The 17,414-nt window shown below is 41.7% G+C and overlaps 1 protein-coding gene across 4 annotated transcripts in view; it reads right to left on the reverse strand.

The window, feature by feature from the left end:
• SUN2 (Sad1 and UNC84 domain containing 2) overlaps positions 1-17,414 on the reverse strand; it is a 115,290-nt gene that overhangs the window by 48,814 nt on the left and 49,062 nt on the right. For all 4 annotated transcript variants that reach the window (XM_040359485.1, XM_040359486.1, XM_040359483.1 and 1 more), the window contains exon 6: positions 12,815-12,913. In XM_040359485.1, coding sequence (XP_040215419.1) covers positions 12,815-12,913 — 99 coding nt within the window. The remainder of the gene's footprint in view (positions 1-12,814; positions 12,914-17,414) is intronic.

Consider the following 17,414-nt stretch of genomic DNA (forward strand, 5'->3'; position numbering starts at 1 on the left):
CTCTGTTATTTCCTTCATATAACATAATGTGAAAAAAGTATGGAGCTGCTATTGCTGGTCTCTTTCTGAAGATGTTAGTTGTCTAGCTGTGCCAAGCTTTAGCAAGCTTGGAGCCAAAAGCCTCGTAGACACAACCGGTTTTCCCAGCAGGAAAACTGCCAGGAGAGCATTTGGCCGGGAATCGCAGCCGTGTGTATGCTCCTTAGCAGTTTTCCCTGTCAGGAAAACAGCCAGGAATCCTGGCTCTCTATTTTCTTGTCGGGATTCCCGGCAGAGTGTTTCCTGCTGAGAAAACTGGTCGTCTGTATGCTTACCTGTGCGAAGGTAAACCGCGCATGCTCGATAAGCCTTCGACGCATGCGCGGTAGCATACAATGCATAGTGTAGGGTGTAGCAAGATGACGGCATCGAATGTGACGAACGCCAGCTGGTCGTAGTCGATGACGTCACCGCGTTCTTGCCAAGCAAAAGAACAGCGGTTCTTTTGAATGGCCGGCCGTCTGTATGCATGGCTTGGCAAGCCAAGCTTGCCAAGAATCCAAAACCAACGTTTTTTTCCTGACGGGATTCCCGGCCGTGTGTACAGGGCTAAAGACTCAAAATAAATATGCTGTAAATAACAGCCAAATATCAGGCAAAGCATTGAAGACAAAGCATTAACATGACAGCCAGGGATTTAGCATTTTCAAAGTGAGAGGTTAGCAATGGAAGCCTACATAATTCTTATTTTATGGAGGTACTTTGGACACCTAGATGTGTCTTGCACATCGCACATCCAAGGCTACATATTTTAAGGCATGTCTCACATATACTGCATTGAAATTAAAGTGGTTCTAAAGGCTCAAGGTTTTTTTTTTTAATCTTCAAAACCTTCTCTGTGCAAGCAGCCCCCAGCTCCCCCCCCCCCAATAATTACCTGTGCATGTCAATCACAGCCAGTGAGCCACTGGGGAGAGAAGGGGGGGGGGTGGGCAGGGCAGAGCCACAGCTGTGTGTGAATGGACATGCATAGCAGTGGTGTGGGAGAGCGCCTGCTCGGGTGTCTCCACTGTAACCTGCTTGCTCTGGGGGCACTGCCGGCAGGAGACAGGGGCCATGAGCACCTTCGGGGGACCCGAGAAAAGGAGGCTCAGGGCTGCTCTGTGCAAAACAGCTGCACAGAGCAGGCAAGTATGACCTAATTTTTTTTTCTTTTTTTGCCTCTAAACACCCCTCCATGTTAACCTATATGTCCATGTGTACACAGGAGTTTAGAGGCAGGGATGATTAGAGGCAGAAAAAAAAATCACCACTCGTGTGTTCAGGAGAGGAGCTTTTGAGCATAACAAAACACTGTGTGCATAAACCTGTATAAATGCATTTGAATGTCCAGAATTCTGGCCAATTGAATGTACAGGAGAGGAACAGAGAGCAGCACTGCTGCACTAGTGCATAGGGCTGGATTGAGATAGGAATCATGTATAAGGTTGGATGAGGGGGCGATACAACCACTGGGAATTGCATTAATGCATTAAGGTAAATTTGTCCTGCCTTTAAAACCATAAGCAAGCAAATCATTTTTTGGTAAATATGTTTCAAAGTTTCTTACCTGTAGATCCTGCCAGTAGTGTTGAGTTGTTAGCTTGTTGTACTCAATCCTTCAGATGGCCATTGAGTTGCCAGGCCCAATAGGCAGTCCCAGTCCAATGGCCAAATGAAAAAGTGTGCATGGCAGGTTAACAATATTGCTGCAAAATTTAAGGTAGCAGCTTAGCAATGTCAGCCTAAAGTAATATGTACTTTTACTGGCAGGATCACTAGGTAAGAAACTGCAACAGATTCACAAAAACGATTTGCTAATGAACACTGAAAAGAGGAGTGATGGCAAACATACTGAAAAATAGACTTCGGATTTACATACCAGTATATAAAACGTATACACTGTACAAAAATTCTGCTCCAGGTAACTCGTATATGGAGCCTGAAAGTTATTACTTAACAATTATAATGAAATACAAATCCCAATCACCCACATCAATGATAAAGTGAGCATGTAGTAAGATAACCCTAGACTAAAGTTGGCCATAAATGGATCAAAATTTGTCTGGTTCGACTGAATTTAGATCTATCTTTGGCCGTTCCTGCTTGACAGAAGGTTAATTTAACTACAGATTACGGTCGAATGGGAATGTTGTAAAAAATGTATTGATCAGTGGTTGCAGCTGCTGATCAGTGTATTCTGTCGTCAGAATGCAATGTCTCAGTGGGGTGGATTCCTTTATCCACCTCACTCATTAGGATGGAGAAATTGGTTTGTTCTTTTTTGGATCACCCTGCTGGCTGATCCAAAACAATTTAGGCCCCTTTCACATTTATACGACTTCAAAGTCGCGCGATTTTGCTACCGCGATTTGGGATCAGTACAACTTCGACTTTGCCACAACTTTGGCATTAACCAATAAAAACATACATGGTGTGAGGCAATTCCTTTTCCTGCCACCGCAGTTGTCATTGCTGCTGCAGCAGTAGCAGTGCATGAGGGAGAAGAGGAGGAGAAGACGTTGATATTGGGTACATCCCATCATTGCCAATCATGAAGATAGGGGTCAATTTTGTGTCCTCTATAATGAAGAATGAGAAGAATGCTCCTTACATTGGTGGTCAGTGGGTAGGATGTCCCTTACATTGGTGGTCAGTGAGAAGAATGTCCCTTACATTGGTGGTCAGTGAGAAGAATGCTCCTAACATTGGTGGTCAGTGAGAAGAATGCTTCTTACATTGGTGGTCAGTGAGAAGAATGCTCCTTACATTGGTGGTCAGTGGGAAGAATGCTCCTAACATTGGTGGTCAGTGAGAAGAATGCTCCTAACATTGGTGGTCAGTGGGAAGAATGCTCCTAACATTGGTGGTCAGTGGGAAGAATGCTCCTAACATTGGTGGTCAGTGGCAAGAATGTCCCTTACATTGGTGGCCAGTGAGAAGAATGCTCCTAACATTGGTGGTCAGTGGGAAGAATGTTCCCTTCATTGGTGGTCAGTTGTAAGAATGTCCCTTACATTGGTGGTCAGTGAGAAGAATGCTCCTAACATTGGTGGCCAGTGAGAAGAATGCTCCTAACATTGGTGGTCAGTGAGAAGAATGCTTCTTACATTGGTGGTCAGTGAGAAGAATGTTCCCTTCATTGGTGATCAGTGGGAAGAATGTCCCTTACATTGGTGGTCAGTGAGAAGAATGCTCCTAACATTGGTGGTCAGTGGGAAGAATGCTCCTTACATTGGTGGTCAGTGGGAAGAATGCTCCTTATATTGGTGGTCAGTGAGAAGAATGCCCCTTACATTGGTGGTCAGTGGGAAGAATGTCCCTTACATTGGTGGCCAGTGAGAAGAATGCTCCTAACATTGGTGGTCAATATCCTGTATATATCATGTATGATATATACATTGGTGGTCAGTTGGAAGGATTTCCCTTACATTGGTGGTCAGTGAGAAGAATGTTCCCTTCATTGGTGATCAGTGGGAAGAATGTCCCTTACATTGGTGGTCAGTGAGAAGAATGCTCCTAACATTGGTGGTCAGTGGGAAGAATGCTCCTTACATTGGTGGTCAGTGGGAAGAATGCTCCTTATATTGGTGGTCAGTGAGAAGAATGCCCCTTACATTGGTGGTCAGTGGGAAGAATGTCCCTTACATTGGTGGCCAGTGAGAAGAATGCTCCTAACATTGGTGGTCAATATCCTGTATATATCATGTATGATATATACATTGGTGGTCAGTTGGAAGGATTTCCCTTACATTGGTGGTCAGTGGGAAGGATGCTCCTTAAATTGGTGGTCAGTGAGAAGAATGCTTCTTACATTGGTGGTCAGTGAGAAGAATGTTCCTTTCATTGGTAGTCAGTAGGAAGAATGCTCCTTACATTGGTGGTCAGTGAGAAGAATGCTTCTTACATTGGTGGTCAGTGAGAAGAATGTCCTCTTCATTGGTGATCAGTGGGAAGAATGTCCCTTACATTGGTGGTCAGTGGGAAGGATGTCCCTTACATTGGTGGTCAGTGAGAAGAATGCTCCTAACATTGGTGGTCAGTGGAAAGAAAGGTAACATTGGTGGTCAATATCCTGTATATATATTGTATATATACATTGGTGGTCAGTTGGAAGGATGTCCCTTACATTGGTGGTCAGTTGGAAGGATGTCCCTTACATTGGTAGTCAGTGAGAAGAATGCTCCTTACATTGGTGGTCAGTGAGAAGAATGCTTCTTACATTGGTGGTCAGTGAGAAGAATGCTTCTTACATTGGTGGTCAGTGGCAAGAATGTTCCTTTCATTGGTAGTCAGTGGGAAGAATGTCCCCTTCATTGGTGGTCAGTGGGATATTGTCTTTGTAGTTTACTCATGGATAAATCGAATGATTTTCTCATTATCAAGGACGTCTTTTTTTTTTACCTGTTTGGAGCACATTGTTCCTGAGGGAATAACCAGGAAGTGAATGTGTGGTGAAAAAATGTGCTTGAGAGGGGGCTTCTATGCTGAAAGGATTGGGTGGGACAAGGGTTAAAAAGCTGCTTGTGCTTACAAAGTTGTACTGAAATTGTGTCTATATCATTCAGGTACGATTTGCATGCTACTTGAGGGTTTAACATTGAGGTCTATGGACATAAACTCGCATGGAAGTTGGACCAAAGTAGTACAGGGACTACTTTGAAGTCGGCACTACTTAAAGTCGTGCCAGTATGAATGGTGTTCATTGAAAATCATGGAGAATGACTTGTCATACGATTTTGCAGTACAAAATCGTGAGACAAGTCGTATAAGTGTGAAAGGGGACTTAAGCAATCTGAAGGATCTATTGTAATCTAATGAGATTTATGATAATCAGACAAAGTATGGCTTTAACTTGAACTTTTCTGAATAGGTACAGAGTAGAAAGTGAAAATGTGCATATACTGTAGCACAAGAGACCACAGAGAATGAGGAAATTGCAATAACAGGGCCACCAACGAGCAGTTTCTGTATACAGTCACTAGGTGGCAGCACAGTCTATGAGACACTCAAAGAAAGATAACAGTCAGTACTAGTAGCTACTTGCATATCCCTTGGAACAGAACCACTCACACAGGGAGGTGCAAGTTTCTGATAGTCCAGGCGGGCAGCTGAAGGGATCCCACGGGGTAGTGCAAGGAAAGTTTTTTAGACTAGGTCTCTCTGAGCATCACTTGGCAGAAGAGAGAACAATGTATACACTCTAAACATGTCCAGGAGCCCAGAGACTTGTGGAAGCACAGAGGATTGTGGGAAACAGAATTAAAGGAGCCAGCAACTGCACTTGTAAATGGCAAATAAAGGGGTATTTGATTACACTCCAACCCACTTGAACTTGCCATGCCTGGTAAGGATGGAGGCTGAACAAGTTATCCTGCGCAAAACTCTCAGAGGTCTCACTATGCCATGTCTGTCAGAGCCTCAAGGCTGAGTCTCTGCTCGATCTTCTGGGACAAGAGGCAATGCATCCGGTTTTTAGGCGCATCAGAGGACGATGGTACAGAGGGCCCCACAGCGGGAACATGGCCATGAACTGGGCAGGCCAGTGGGCTGTGCAAGATCGTGAGGTTCCATGGCTGCTCCCAGAAGTGTGGGGCGAAAACAGTAGGTGTCAGTCCCTATCGAACCTTTGGTGGCCAAGAGGCTTACAATTCACAGACTCTTTAAAAGGCTGAAGGCCAAAAACTGATGCTCCCGCTCTCCTTGTTTGGCCTTCATACTGGCCTGGTTTCTGTTCCTGGATCTTGGAAGTCGGAATATGCCAAGAAGAAAGTGGAATCTGGGCCTCAGCGCCCTTCAACCCTGAAGAGACTTGCACAGTTCACTAGAACAGACCCACACAACTAGAACCATGTGTACATTTTGTTAGCACTTCAGTGCCCTTCTTCCAGGTGGACTTTTTCCACCACAGAGGGATTGAAACCTAGACATTACAACCTGCCAGGTCAGCAGTGAGTCCTGGTGAAACTTTACTCTGTAGCATAGTATACTATTGCTGAGGATGTGGCAGAAATATGTCCTCAATTTTTTGGTTTCTAGTAATAACTTCAACCTTTCTATGGGACTGAGCCCCCTATGCAACCTTAGTGCCACTATTAGAGGAGCAATCACTGGGTCGTCTTTCTGAGTTTCTACCAAGTTATACTCTTACTGCACAGATAAGGTTTACATAGACTTAACCTCTGGTCTTCCTCCAGTGGAAGCAGTCTCTCTGAAGATGGTCCAACAAGATAGCCCCGGCACAGAGATGGTGACCTTGGCTCACCCTGTCCACCTCAGGGATGACGTTGGCCTTTTCCACAAGGGGGTATCCGCTCCTCATGCATCAGGGAAGTATGTCTGACAGAATGGATGGCTTAACTTCAGACAGAGTTATCTGCTTTAAAGTGAAATTTCTGGAGGCCTACCTCCCAGGGGGCTGCCTGGTTGCAGATACTGTAGGTCTACACGCTTCCCGCTATGATGGCCATGAGTGTGTCAGAGCCTGTGTGTCTCTGCTCTAACATGCCATGACTACTTCTAACAGTCTGTGGAACTTGGGGTTACTTGCATCTTTCTCTTGTAAGGTTTCTCTGAATTTGTCAGACTACAGTCCATCTTTAAATTGTTCCTTCCTCCATCTGTATCACACCAGCCAAGACTACCTACTTGGCCCCTTTCCCAGGCCAGTTCTGCCTACCGAGAAGGCAAGATCTCATGATAGGATCAGACCCCACAACAACTTGAGCCAATCATTCAGGTTCTGCCCTTGTCCTGTGTACTTGAGAACCTGTTGCAACTGGAGTAAGGGGTCATCTTTGCAGGGGTGATAGGCTGCCTGCTTCCTTGTGGAGTATCACCTCTCCGATCACCATTGTCCACCATGGTCGATGCTGTTCGTAGATTCTAAATGTAATGCAACGGGATTCATATTTAGCTGAATGATCAGACAGAGGGTGGCTTTAACTTCAACTTAGATGCAGAGTGAAAACCGACAATGCCAAGAGAATCAGAGTGGCAAAGAGATATGTATATAGCACAATACAATGTACAACAGAGCACCCCACTTTAGGCTTGGCACTCAGAGCACGTGCCAGCTATGCCCAATGTGGCCACAGGAGTTTGAAAGAAAGAAAGCAGGGGAAAGAGCAATTTATACCCCCTTGGGCATGTTAATGCATTCAGGGGCTTGTGAGAGCCCAGAAAATTGTAATAAGCAAATGAAGCAGCCCACACTTCTATCTGCACATAGCATGTAAAGGGGCACTCTGCTACACTACCACCTCTGAAATGTTAAAAGATAACTAAGGTAAGTACAGCCAATGGTGATGGGGCTTTCAAAGTTAGTGAAAATTGGCGCATGCCATGGTTGTGGTAGTCAGTTGAATTCCAGTTTTAAGAAAAAATGTTGAAGTCACAAATTAAAGTTGTGCAGGAAATAGGTGCAATAGAATATTTAACACTTACTTATGCTGTACTCAGAATCAGCTGTGCTCAGCGCTGCAGTACTAATAAACCATGCCTCAGGTCCCAGCACTATATGATACATAAAGTGAGCGAGACCGTTTTGCTGATGAATCTATGTCTTTATACCTGTAGAGCATATTATGCTGGTACAGGTATATCGATGATGTTTTTTGGTATGGGACTCCAGCACTGTAGACTTGCAATTTACCATGCAATCTGACCCTCTAACACTACATACATACACACATACACGGCTAGCACTCTGGGAACATCCCTTTAAAAGAAGCCCACTGCAGAAAAAAAAAAACATTCTCCATGCAGCAAGTGCACACCCAGCCATTAATAAAGAACCTACCGTATTTACAATACCTGCGTATCAAACGGAATTGTTCTACTGAAGAACAATTTCAAAAGAAGGTGGGACTACTGAGGTTTAGAATAAACTTTTTCCCCAACCAGCACCGGGCGATAAAAGATTCCATTCAAAAGCATCTGTTAACCGATCATCCCACATTGAGGAAATATATCACAGAATATCCACAACTATCTAACAACTAAAAGCGAGATCACTTAGGGACAGACCGGTCAAAACTCACTTTCAGGAAAGACCCCGGACAGAGGAAAATCGACATGGTATGCTTAGATGTGGGTTGTGTGCATTTTAGAAGGCCCCCTCTTTTGTCTTGCTGAATAGATGCACGCATTCATTGAGGCAATATGTGGACTGCCAGACACAAGGCCGTCATTTATATTATGTTTTACAAATGTGGGGCATTCCATGTCTGCAAGACAGACATTTTTGGAGGAGAATATACGACCACATCTATTATAAGGCCCTGTACACACGATCGGACAAAACCGATGAAAACGGACTGAAGTTCAGTTTCATCGGTCCAAACCGACCGTGTGTGGGTCCCATCGGTTCGTTATCCTTCGGTCAAAAAATTTAGAACTTGTTTTAAAATTGAACCGATGGACGCCTAACCGATCGGTCAAAACCGACGGTTAGTATGCAAAAGCATCGGTTCAAAACCCGCGCATGCTCAGAATCAAGTCGACGCATGCTTGGAAGCATTGAACTTCATTTTTCTCAGCACGTCGTTGTGTTTTACGTCACCGCGTTAGACTTGATCGTTTTTTTAACTGATGGTGTGTAGGCACATCAGACCATCAGTCAGCTTCATCGGTTAACCGACCGTGTGTACGCGGCCTTACAGAAAAAATCTTTTATACACTTGTATAGGCAGACACGTGGCCCTAAAAACATAATCATGAAACCTTTATGGTCAAATTCACTGTTCTCAAAAGAGTATGATGGCGCAAGAGGGGAAAATGTTAATAGAAAACTATTACAACGAGAGGCAAGGTGGATTTATAATCTTAATGCCACCACCCCGCCAGGCCTAAATGACGCTTTGAGCTTTAAACCCTCTCTGAGAAAAATATACCTTGTGGGTATAGTTTGGTCGGTCTAAAAAATAAGACAGTTTAGAATTGATACATATACTATTTGACTTTGTATATTATTTGATGTATAAATATCATATAGCTCTAAGTATGTGTAACTGAATTGTGTACATATAGTTAAAAATGCTTGCATATATAATTCGTCCACAATATGCATGTTTGGGACTCTGCTTGTTCTGGTGGCAGGATGGGTATAGGTGGTATGTGGATATAGTTATAATTATCTATGGTCAATAAGGACCCCCCAAAAGTATAATAATGGAGGCTGAAAGGGCATCTATATGGCCGTTCTGACTAAGAAAGAGGAGTTGCGGTGGTGGATGTAGGGGGAATCCTTTGATTTATGGGTTATTCGTTTCTTTGTGAATGACTCTCGTATGGCCTTTTATGCCCCCCTTGTGGGGAGGTTCTAAGGGAAATATCTGAACATATTTGGTGCTTGCAGGTAATTGGTATTTTATCTAAGTATACCTATGGCTGGGATTTTCACCCCTTCCCTCTTTACTTCCATTGACTACAATAAGAATTAAGAGATATATCCACGTTGAAGATCTTGTCACCATCTGAAAGCTATACTCTTAATGTGATGCATAAGTGACATAGTATGCTTAGTAATTTGTACCCAAAACTCAATATTATGTGTTATGTTGCTTATGTATATATTTTTTTCTTTCGAGTAGGCCATTTCTCTTTGCTACTAAAACTAAGGAGGACCTGAGGAAGCTGGTTGTTGGTAAACGCGTCGACCTCTTGGATCATACAGCAAAGATAACTTGTTACAGTTCATTAATATGGTTTACACCGCATTTAAGAATATTTTTCAATGTTTTAAAAAAAATAATTCTACTGCTATTTTTGTAAAAAATACATTCATTTTAGAATATGTGTGTGACAGTCTCTCTCTAGTACCAGTAAAGTCCATAATAAAAAAAGGAAAGTTTTTTTGGTAGCGGGTATATATATAAAATGACATAAGTTGTCCCCATAGCATTCCATGCTTCTGATTACTGCTTTGTTTTGAAAGCGCTCTTCCTTAAAAAAGCCCGGTCAGTGGTAAATGTAAATTTTCCATTACACTTATCTCCCACAATACTTTAAAGTGGATGTAAACCCTCACATATACCCAGTGAAGTGAACAGCTCAGATGATACAAATCTCCCTACATAAAAGTTTTACTATTTTACTATATTCTTTAGAATTTCATACATTGTGTTAGAATTTCCACTTCCTCACTTAGCCAAGACTACACTGGGAGTGTAGTCTTGGCTTACAGTAGGAGACAGTTGATTGGAGGAAAGGCACCCCCTCCACATAGGTAGAATTTATAGCAACCCACGGCACAAATTTTCAGCTGCTTTTATCTTCCACCTCAGAGAACTTGTCAGAAGTTATCATACTGATAACACAGAATGAAACAGCAGAAACTCACAGGCTTTGGAGAGAGATAAGAAAACACTGCAGATATATGTGCTTAGGTCAAATTAAGGTGGGTGTACATCCACTTAAATTTATTATTTCAGTGTTCTTGTTTACATTTTTAGACCTCATGCACACAGATTTTATTTTCCTCCCCTGGATTGTTTTAACTGTTAATGGATTCCATTGGCCCATATATCAATGTATTCTACACATTGGAATGGATGATCAAGCACAAAATGTGCCTTGCGTTTAATTGAGCTTACAAAGGTTTTTTTCAGACCAAAATCTACTCTTTTTAACACACAGGTGATGGGGTTTTAGACACTGAGAAAAAAAATGTCAAACCCCATTTAAAGGAACACTAAAGGTTCGTTTTTTATTGGATCAATTGATTGCTGTAAGCTAGAGCATTTAAATATTACTTACCTTGTTTTTCCTTTTGACCTCCAAAATACAGTAATCCAGGTTTTAAAAATGCCATTTCCTGTCTCTCCTCTTCTTGCTTTCCACCAGCATCTGAGCCATTTTGCATGGTGGAAAGCAGAATGTGCTCACCACCTCCCTATGACTACAGCCCTGCGTGAAGATGCTCTCTTATCCCTCACAGGCATGGGGGCTAAGCCTAATGGAAACTGTAGTTCCCATTAAGCCGTGATGTTGCAAGAATGAATGCGCACCGCAAACCAGGAAGTCAGCGAGAATAATGATTCAGGAGTGACGGAGGTGAATAAAACAGCTCGATTTCAACAGGTATCAAACTAGTTATAATGCAAAACATTACTTTTTACTTTATCAGCTACTGCCAGACTTTAATTTAAGAGGAAAATATTTTTGTCTTTACAACCCCTTTAAGTTCTGTGTGCATGAGGCCTGAAGCTTTAAACAAAAATATAAAGTGATTTTTTTTTCTACTTCACTTGACACAAAAACCTACAGATACAAGTGACTGTCTGTTGGCTGGCTAACACACCATTTAGCCTTGAACACCAGGTATTTATGACCAGATTTATAGTGTTAAAATCCCTGTACACCCTGCTCACATTAATATGTGTCCTCTGTTTGCTCAATGATCCTGTTCCAAGAGCTCATGGTTCTTGCTGGCTTTAACGGTCTGATATCAATAGTACACTTATCATGGAGGCAATATTTTTCCATTACTGGTACCCTGACAGCTTTCTTTTCAACCTAAGAAAATAATCATGCAAGAGGCCACTGTAACAGAAGCCAATTAGAGTACAAAGGTATCTCAAAGCCATGGCATGCAACCGATGGGCCTCAACCCAAAGTTGGGGAAACTTTGTCAGTGAACTGTGTCATTCGTTTTTTTTTATTTTTTTATTATTAGTTTTTACAATTTTTTAGGAGTCCTTTTGGAGGGCTTTAGTGAGATATCAGAGGTCTAAACAGACCCCTGATGTCTCACTTTTAACACATAGAAAGGGACTGAGAACAGATTCCCCAGTCACTTTCTCTGCAGCCTCAGCTGCACTAGACAGTGAACGAATGGGAAGTGCTCTGTGCCGAGTGGCTTTCTGTTAATTCATAAACTAAAGCATAATACACAGTTTACTATGCTTCAGTTATAAATTAACACAGGGAGTGATCAGGACCAGGGGGGGTACTGGTGCTCAGTGGTGGGACAAGGGGGCACTGGTTCTCAGTCAATAGAGATGGGAAGGGTTCTGGTGCTTAGTGGGAGGAGATAGGGGGTCCTGGTGCTTAGTGGGGAAAGATTGGAGGCTCTACCAGTCAGTGGGGGAGGGGGGCATTAGTACTTAATACTTGGCTGCTTAATCCATCTGGAATCCTGTAGACGAATCATCCCTCTCTCTGTTCTTCTCTACATATCTTTCTCCAGACACATGTAAAGACAGACCCGGGCATCCTCTGGAGGAATACTACTGCAGTGATAGCACAGATGATCACTGCTGCCATTTGTAAACAAAGAGCAAAGAGTAAAAGAAGACTTCCTCTACTCAGTTCTCTGCTGGGCTCTGACTGATGATATCATCTCATGAAGAGCTCAGCAGAGGTAGTCAGAGGTCGAAGTCTTCCTTTGCCGACTGAGCCGTCACTGCACTGGCATCCCTGGGATCCTTTCAGGCCTGCCCGGTTCCTGTTAGTTTGTGCTGGCCTCAGGAGTAGCGATACGGCTGTCACTACTCCCCTATCAATGTGGTGCTTGGGGAATTCTAACATTCCTTATTTATTTAAATATTGGCCCCAATTAAACCTAAGTCAAGGTCTGGACTATATTTCTTCAAATAAATGATTCAGAAACGAGATCTAAAGGTTACGCCTGACAAAAAATTTTTTTTGCCTAAAGTGTCTCAGCTTTGGAAAGGTTGAGTAGGACTGGTCTCCGGTACTGGATAGGACTTTGGAGTAAAAAGGACTTTTCATTCTTCCCTAAAATCAGAAGAAATTAAATTAGTTCATTGTGTAGGTATAGTAAACATCTAACCTGGATAGGAAAACAAAAGCCAAGGCACTTCCTTCATTTGCTGGGCCCACCATTTCCAACGAGTGACACGAGAAAAACCTTCTTGAGAACGAGAGTGGCCTAAAATCAAAAGCAGTATACTAAATATAATAAACACATATATAAAGCATATTGAGTAACAGAATTGTTTTTCCAGCAATTGTATCCAGATCATGGTATTTACCACCAATATCCACGGTGTAAATTTTCTAGTCTATATTTTTAGGTACTATCAGATTAAAAAAAAAAAAAAAAAAAAAGACTATTGCAGAATCCTGGTTTGCTTTTACAGGACAAAGCAAACATTATGCCGCTGTTTACAGTATATCATGTGACGGATATACAATACACAGTAAGTGTTTGGCTTTCTAAAATAATATATAATCTGAAGTTTCACTGTCAAAATGTTGGTAGTGGACTTCTACAAAACATCCTAATAAAAAGAACAATATCTCTAAACATGAAAGCAAGAACAAGCAAGTAGGTTTTCTTTCATTAAGGGATGAATACCAATATATTTAGCACTTGTAGTGTTTTTATTCATGTATATAAACCAATGATTCTAGAACTGAGTGGCGGCACGTGAGATTTTCAGGTGTGCCGTGGGAGTTTTGAAAAAAAAAAAAAATTGCTAGCTTTTTGAAACCTTGAAAATATCAAAAAATTTCAAATGCTAAATCAATGTTGCAAAAGTTCAAAAAAGTAACACATATAAAAACGCAATCTCTGTCAGTCTGTCATTCATTGGTTCCTTTCGTAAAGTAAGAACTCAATCGCTCCAATTATATTATAATAATAGAGACCATTTCATTCCAAATTTGATGCTTATAAAAATTTGAATTTGTTCATTGTTTAGCAATGGAGAAATACTTAATCAAGTCTGGAACTCTGAAAGAGAAACTGTTGAAAACAAGCGAAAGTAAAACTAAATATATATTGTATGAGATCAGAGGGGTTAACAGCGGGCTCAGAGACAGTCCAGTGAAATAAAAATGGCTTTATTCAGCACTGGCAAAAACAAACAGAAGACACGACAGGCTTGTCTTGTCACACAGTTGTGCACACAGGTACAGCTCACAGTTCAGCAGCATATAGGCAATAGTTTATGGCTCTAATCAGAGCTACAGTCTTTTATGTGGATAAGCTCACCCAGCAAGTATACAATCTAGCAATAGATCTTTTCACACAGTGTGCTGCTGTGTCTCTCTCTCTCCTACTCAAACAGCTCACCACTTTCAGCCCAGTTGGAAATAAGCAGGTCTAAAGGGGAAGTACCTGCCCTCTTCAATTAACCCCTTCTTAACCCTGCCCCAGGCTGACCCTCTACATCTACAATATGTAAAAATAAAGAAGTTCTTTACCACAAAAGTTGTTAAATCTTTTCAGGTGTGCCGTGATAATTTTAGACCTTTTTGGTGTGCCACAAGACAAAAAAAGTTTGAGAAACACTGATATATGCTATGTATATATGGCATGATGTTCAAGAGTGATTATGTATGTGTGTATTTATATTTCTACTAGTATTATACAGGATTTATGTGAAAAATATAAACGGAGACTACAGTTAAAATACAAGAGGATTAGGGGGGTCCTGCTTATGCATTTACAAACTAAAAGGGAGGGCAAGTGGTACAAAAGGCAATTGTGATGGATAAGCTGATGAGAAGGTAGAAGTAAGTTATTTAGATGGAGGCAAGACAGGCTTCTTAGAAGGCATGAGTTTTCGGGGCAGACAGAGGATGAGGTAGACAGATAGATTGGGGTAAGGAGTTCCAGAAGACGAGACCCTGGAGAAGTCCTAGAGAGCATGGGAGGAGGGGACAAGGAAGCTAGAGAGCAGGTCTCGAGGGGGGGCAGAGTGGATAGTTTGGGTACTCTATATGCTTGCCTCCGTTTACCATGCCGTTGTCTCCATCTTCAATAATCTTAAAGTATTCCTTTTACATTGGGGAGCTGTCAGAGTCATTGAAGGGTATGGCAAACAAGACTGGCTTTACTTTACACACCACTGCAGTCCATCAGTCCTTTTGTATTTAAAACATTTCTTAAAATCAAAGTTCTACTAATTAACACTTTTCTGAATTATTTCTATATCTTTTACTTTAGCAGACAAAAAATTGCTTTAAATTTCAATTGATAAGGTCTGCAGCAATATTATTCCATCATAATGTAGTCCACATGACAGTGGCAACTCTGTTCTGAATTCAGAAGCAGTGCAGCATCGTTGCAATCCCTATCTCAGTAGGTTGCATTAAATTGAATAGAATCTACAGGCAGGCTCAACAAGTATTTGCAGAAGGACCAAGAGGAAACTACATGCAGATGAACTTTTAATTTAAAGGGTCACTAAAGGAATATTTTTTTTTTGCTGAAATGACTGTTTACAGGGTATAGAGACATAATAGATAACTGATTCCTTTTAAAGTGATTAAAAATAGATAAAAAACAATCATATAATGTACCTGCAGTTTAGTTTCGTTTTTGCCGTTTCCTGGTTCTCTGATGTACAGAGCCAGAGAGCCAATAGAGGGCAGTGATGCTTTGTAAAACGAAACTGGATTGGTGTTGACACACAGTAATCACACCTCCTTGATTAGTCACCACAGTGAGAAATCTCCCAGTACTGTGGTGATCAGGAAACAACCAGGAAGTTTCCAGAACAGAGAAGAATTACAGCAACATCAGAGCAAAAACGAACATGTCCTTTAGTGAGCCTTTAACCTTCATGCATTTTTTTTACCTACTGCTGCAGTGGCATAACCTACCTGTAATTAAGCATGTGCCATATCCTGCAGGCTGATGGTTCCTAACAAAATCTTCTGTCCTGTTATACCGAGTTCTCTTCACAGCTCTGAGGTTTCAGTGCTGTGGGGGTTAAGAACTTTGAGTCATTCTGTAATGTATTTGAGAAGCTACCCTCTCCTCCAGTGACAAAAGTCTATTTATTGATTTCATTGAATGCAACACATTCTGTCATTCACCCACCCCTCCCCCACTCACAGACTAACATTCAGTGAAATCAATTAATAGATTTTTGTCAGTGGAGAAGAGGGAAGGAGGGGGCCTTCAGTCAGAAGCTTCTTACATATACTGCAGTGTTAAGCTTGCCATACACCTATAGATTTTTTCGCTTAGCCTGCAAGCTGAATTTTCTTTTTTAAATCAAGCCAATTCCTCCATGCAGGCTTACAAATCTCCTGCTGCTCCTAATGTAATTCAACAGCCGTCACCCGTCACCTCTGTCAAAGTACCAGAACAGAGGCTACATCTGACAGGATGCAGCCTCTGTTTGGCCAAAAACTTTCCATCTGGCTTCTTCAATTTCTAAATTGAAGGATGTCTGGCAGATTTGGGCTGAAAGGGCACCCACTAAGTGAATATTGTCCAGTTCGTCAGGAACTGGTTTAAAGGAGTTGTAAATAAAAAAAAATCTTTATGCTGAAATTACTGTTTACAGGGTATAGAGACATAATAGTTAACTGATTTATTTTAAAAACGAATAAAAATAGATACAAATCAATCATATAATGTACCTGTAGTTTCTAGTTTCGTTGATGCATGTGGTTTCCTGCCTCTCTGCTATACAGAGCCACAGAGCCAATACAGGGCAGTGATGGTTTGGAAAACAAAACTGATTGATGCTGAGGGGTTTTAGACACACAGTAATTACACCTCCTTGATTAGTGACCACAGAGAGAATGCTCCCAGTACTGTGGTCATCAGGAAACAGACAACCAGGAAGTGTGGAGATCAGAGAAGAATTACAGCAACTTGAGAGCAAAAACGAACAATGAGGACATGAAAACAGCACTGCATTAAGGTAAAGGAAGCTATTAAGATTAAAAAAAAAAAAAATTCCTTTACAAACCCTTTAAGGTCCAACAGTGTATGGCCAACTTTAGACCCAAAACGATTAGTCCTCCACAGCTCTGGATGTTCAAATTTGTGAAGAGGACTGGTCATCATAGGACAAAAGATTTATTCAGCAACCATCAGCATGTATACTTCATTACAGGTAACTTATATCATTGTATACTAGCACATTATGACAGACTTGCCTTAAAACAAAGCCATCTATTGGCGCGCTGTCACATGTGACAGGGCTTCGGTCTTCATCAGGTCTTTCTTCAGGGCCGATTTCTCCGGTTTCTGGTAGAGAGAAAGGCCATTAAATTGGCCAGACTTGATGAAGAGATTAAACTTTTTAAAGAGAAGTTAGACCCCTCTAAAGAGGGGGATGACTATGAAGAAAAATCTCTGAACCTCTTGAATCTTTTTGAGAAAGAGGATAAAGAACAACGTACCAAAAAAAAAAAAAAAAATGTAATAGGGATCTTGAGGATTACCACGGTAACGTAGTTTTTAGTTGGCAGAAAAAGCTTTTGGAGGAACAAATGAAACTAGTTTCCACTGAGATAGAGGTCTCCAATAGCTTAGGAAGCACCCTCATTCACACTAGTCAACCACAGGCACCCCCTTTGGGCCCCAAATGTAGTTTCCCAAGTGTCAGAACAGGAGGGCCTCAGGCCAACCATTCCCCCAGAAGGGGCTCGGGAGGAACCAGGGGGCCCTCACAGAGAGG

This window comes from Rana temporaria, chromosome 7 (genome assembly GCF_905171775.1).
Source record: "Rana temporaria chromosome 7, aRanTem1.1, whole genome shotgun sequence".
Classification (NCBI taxonomy): Eukaryota; Metazoa; Chordata; class Amphibia; order Anura; family Ranidae; genus Rana; species Rana temporaria.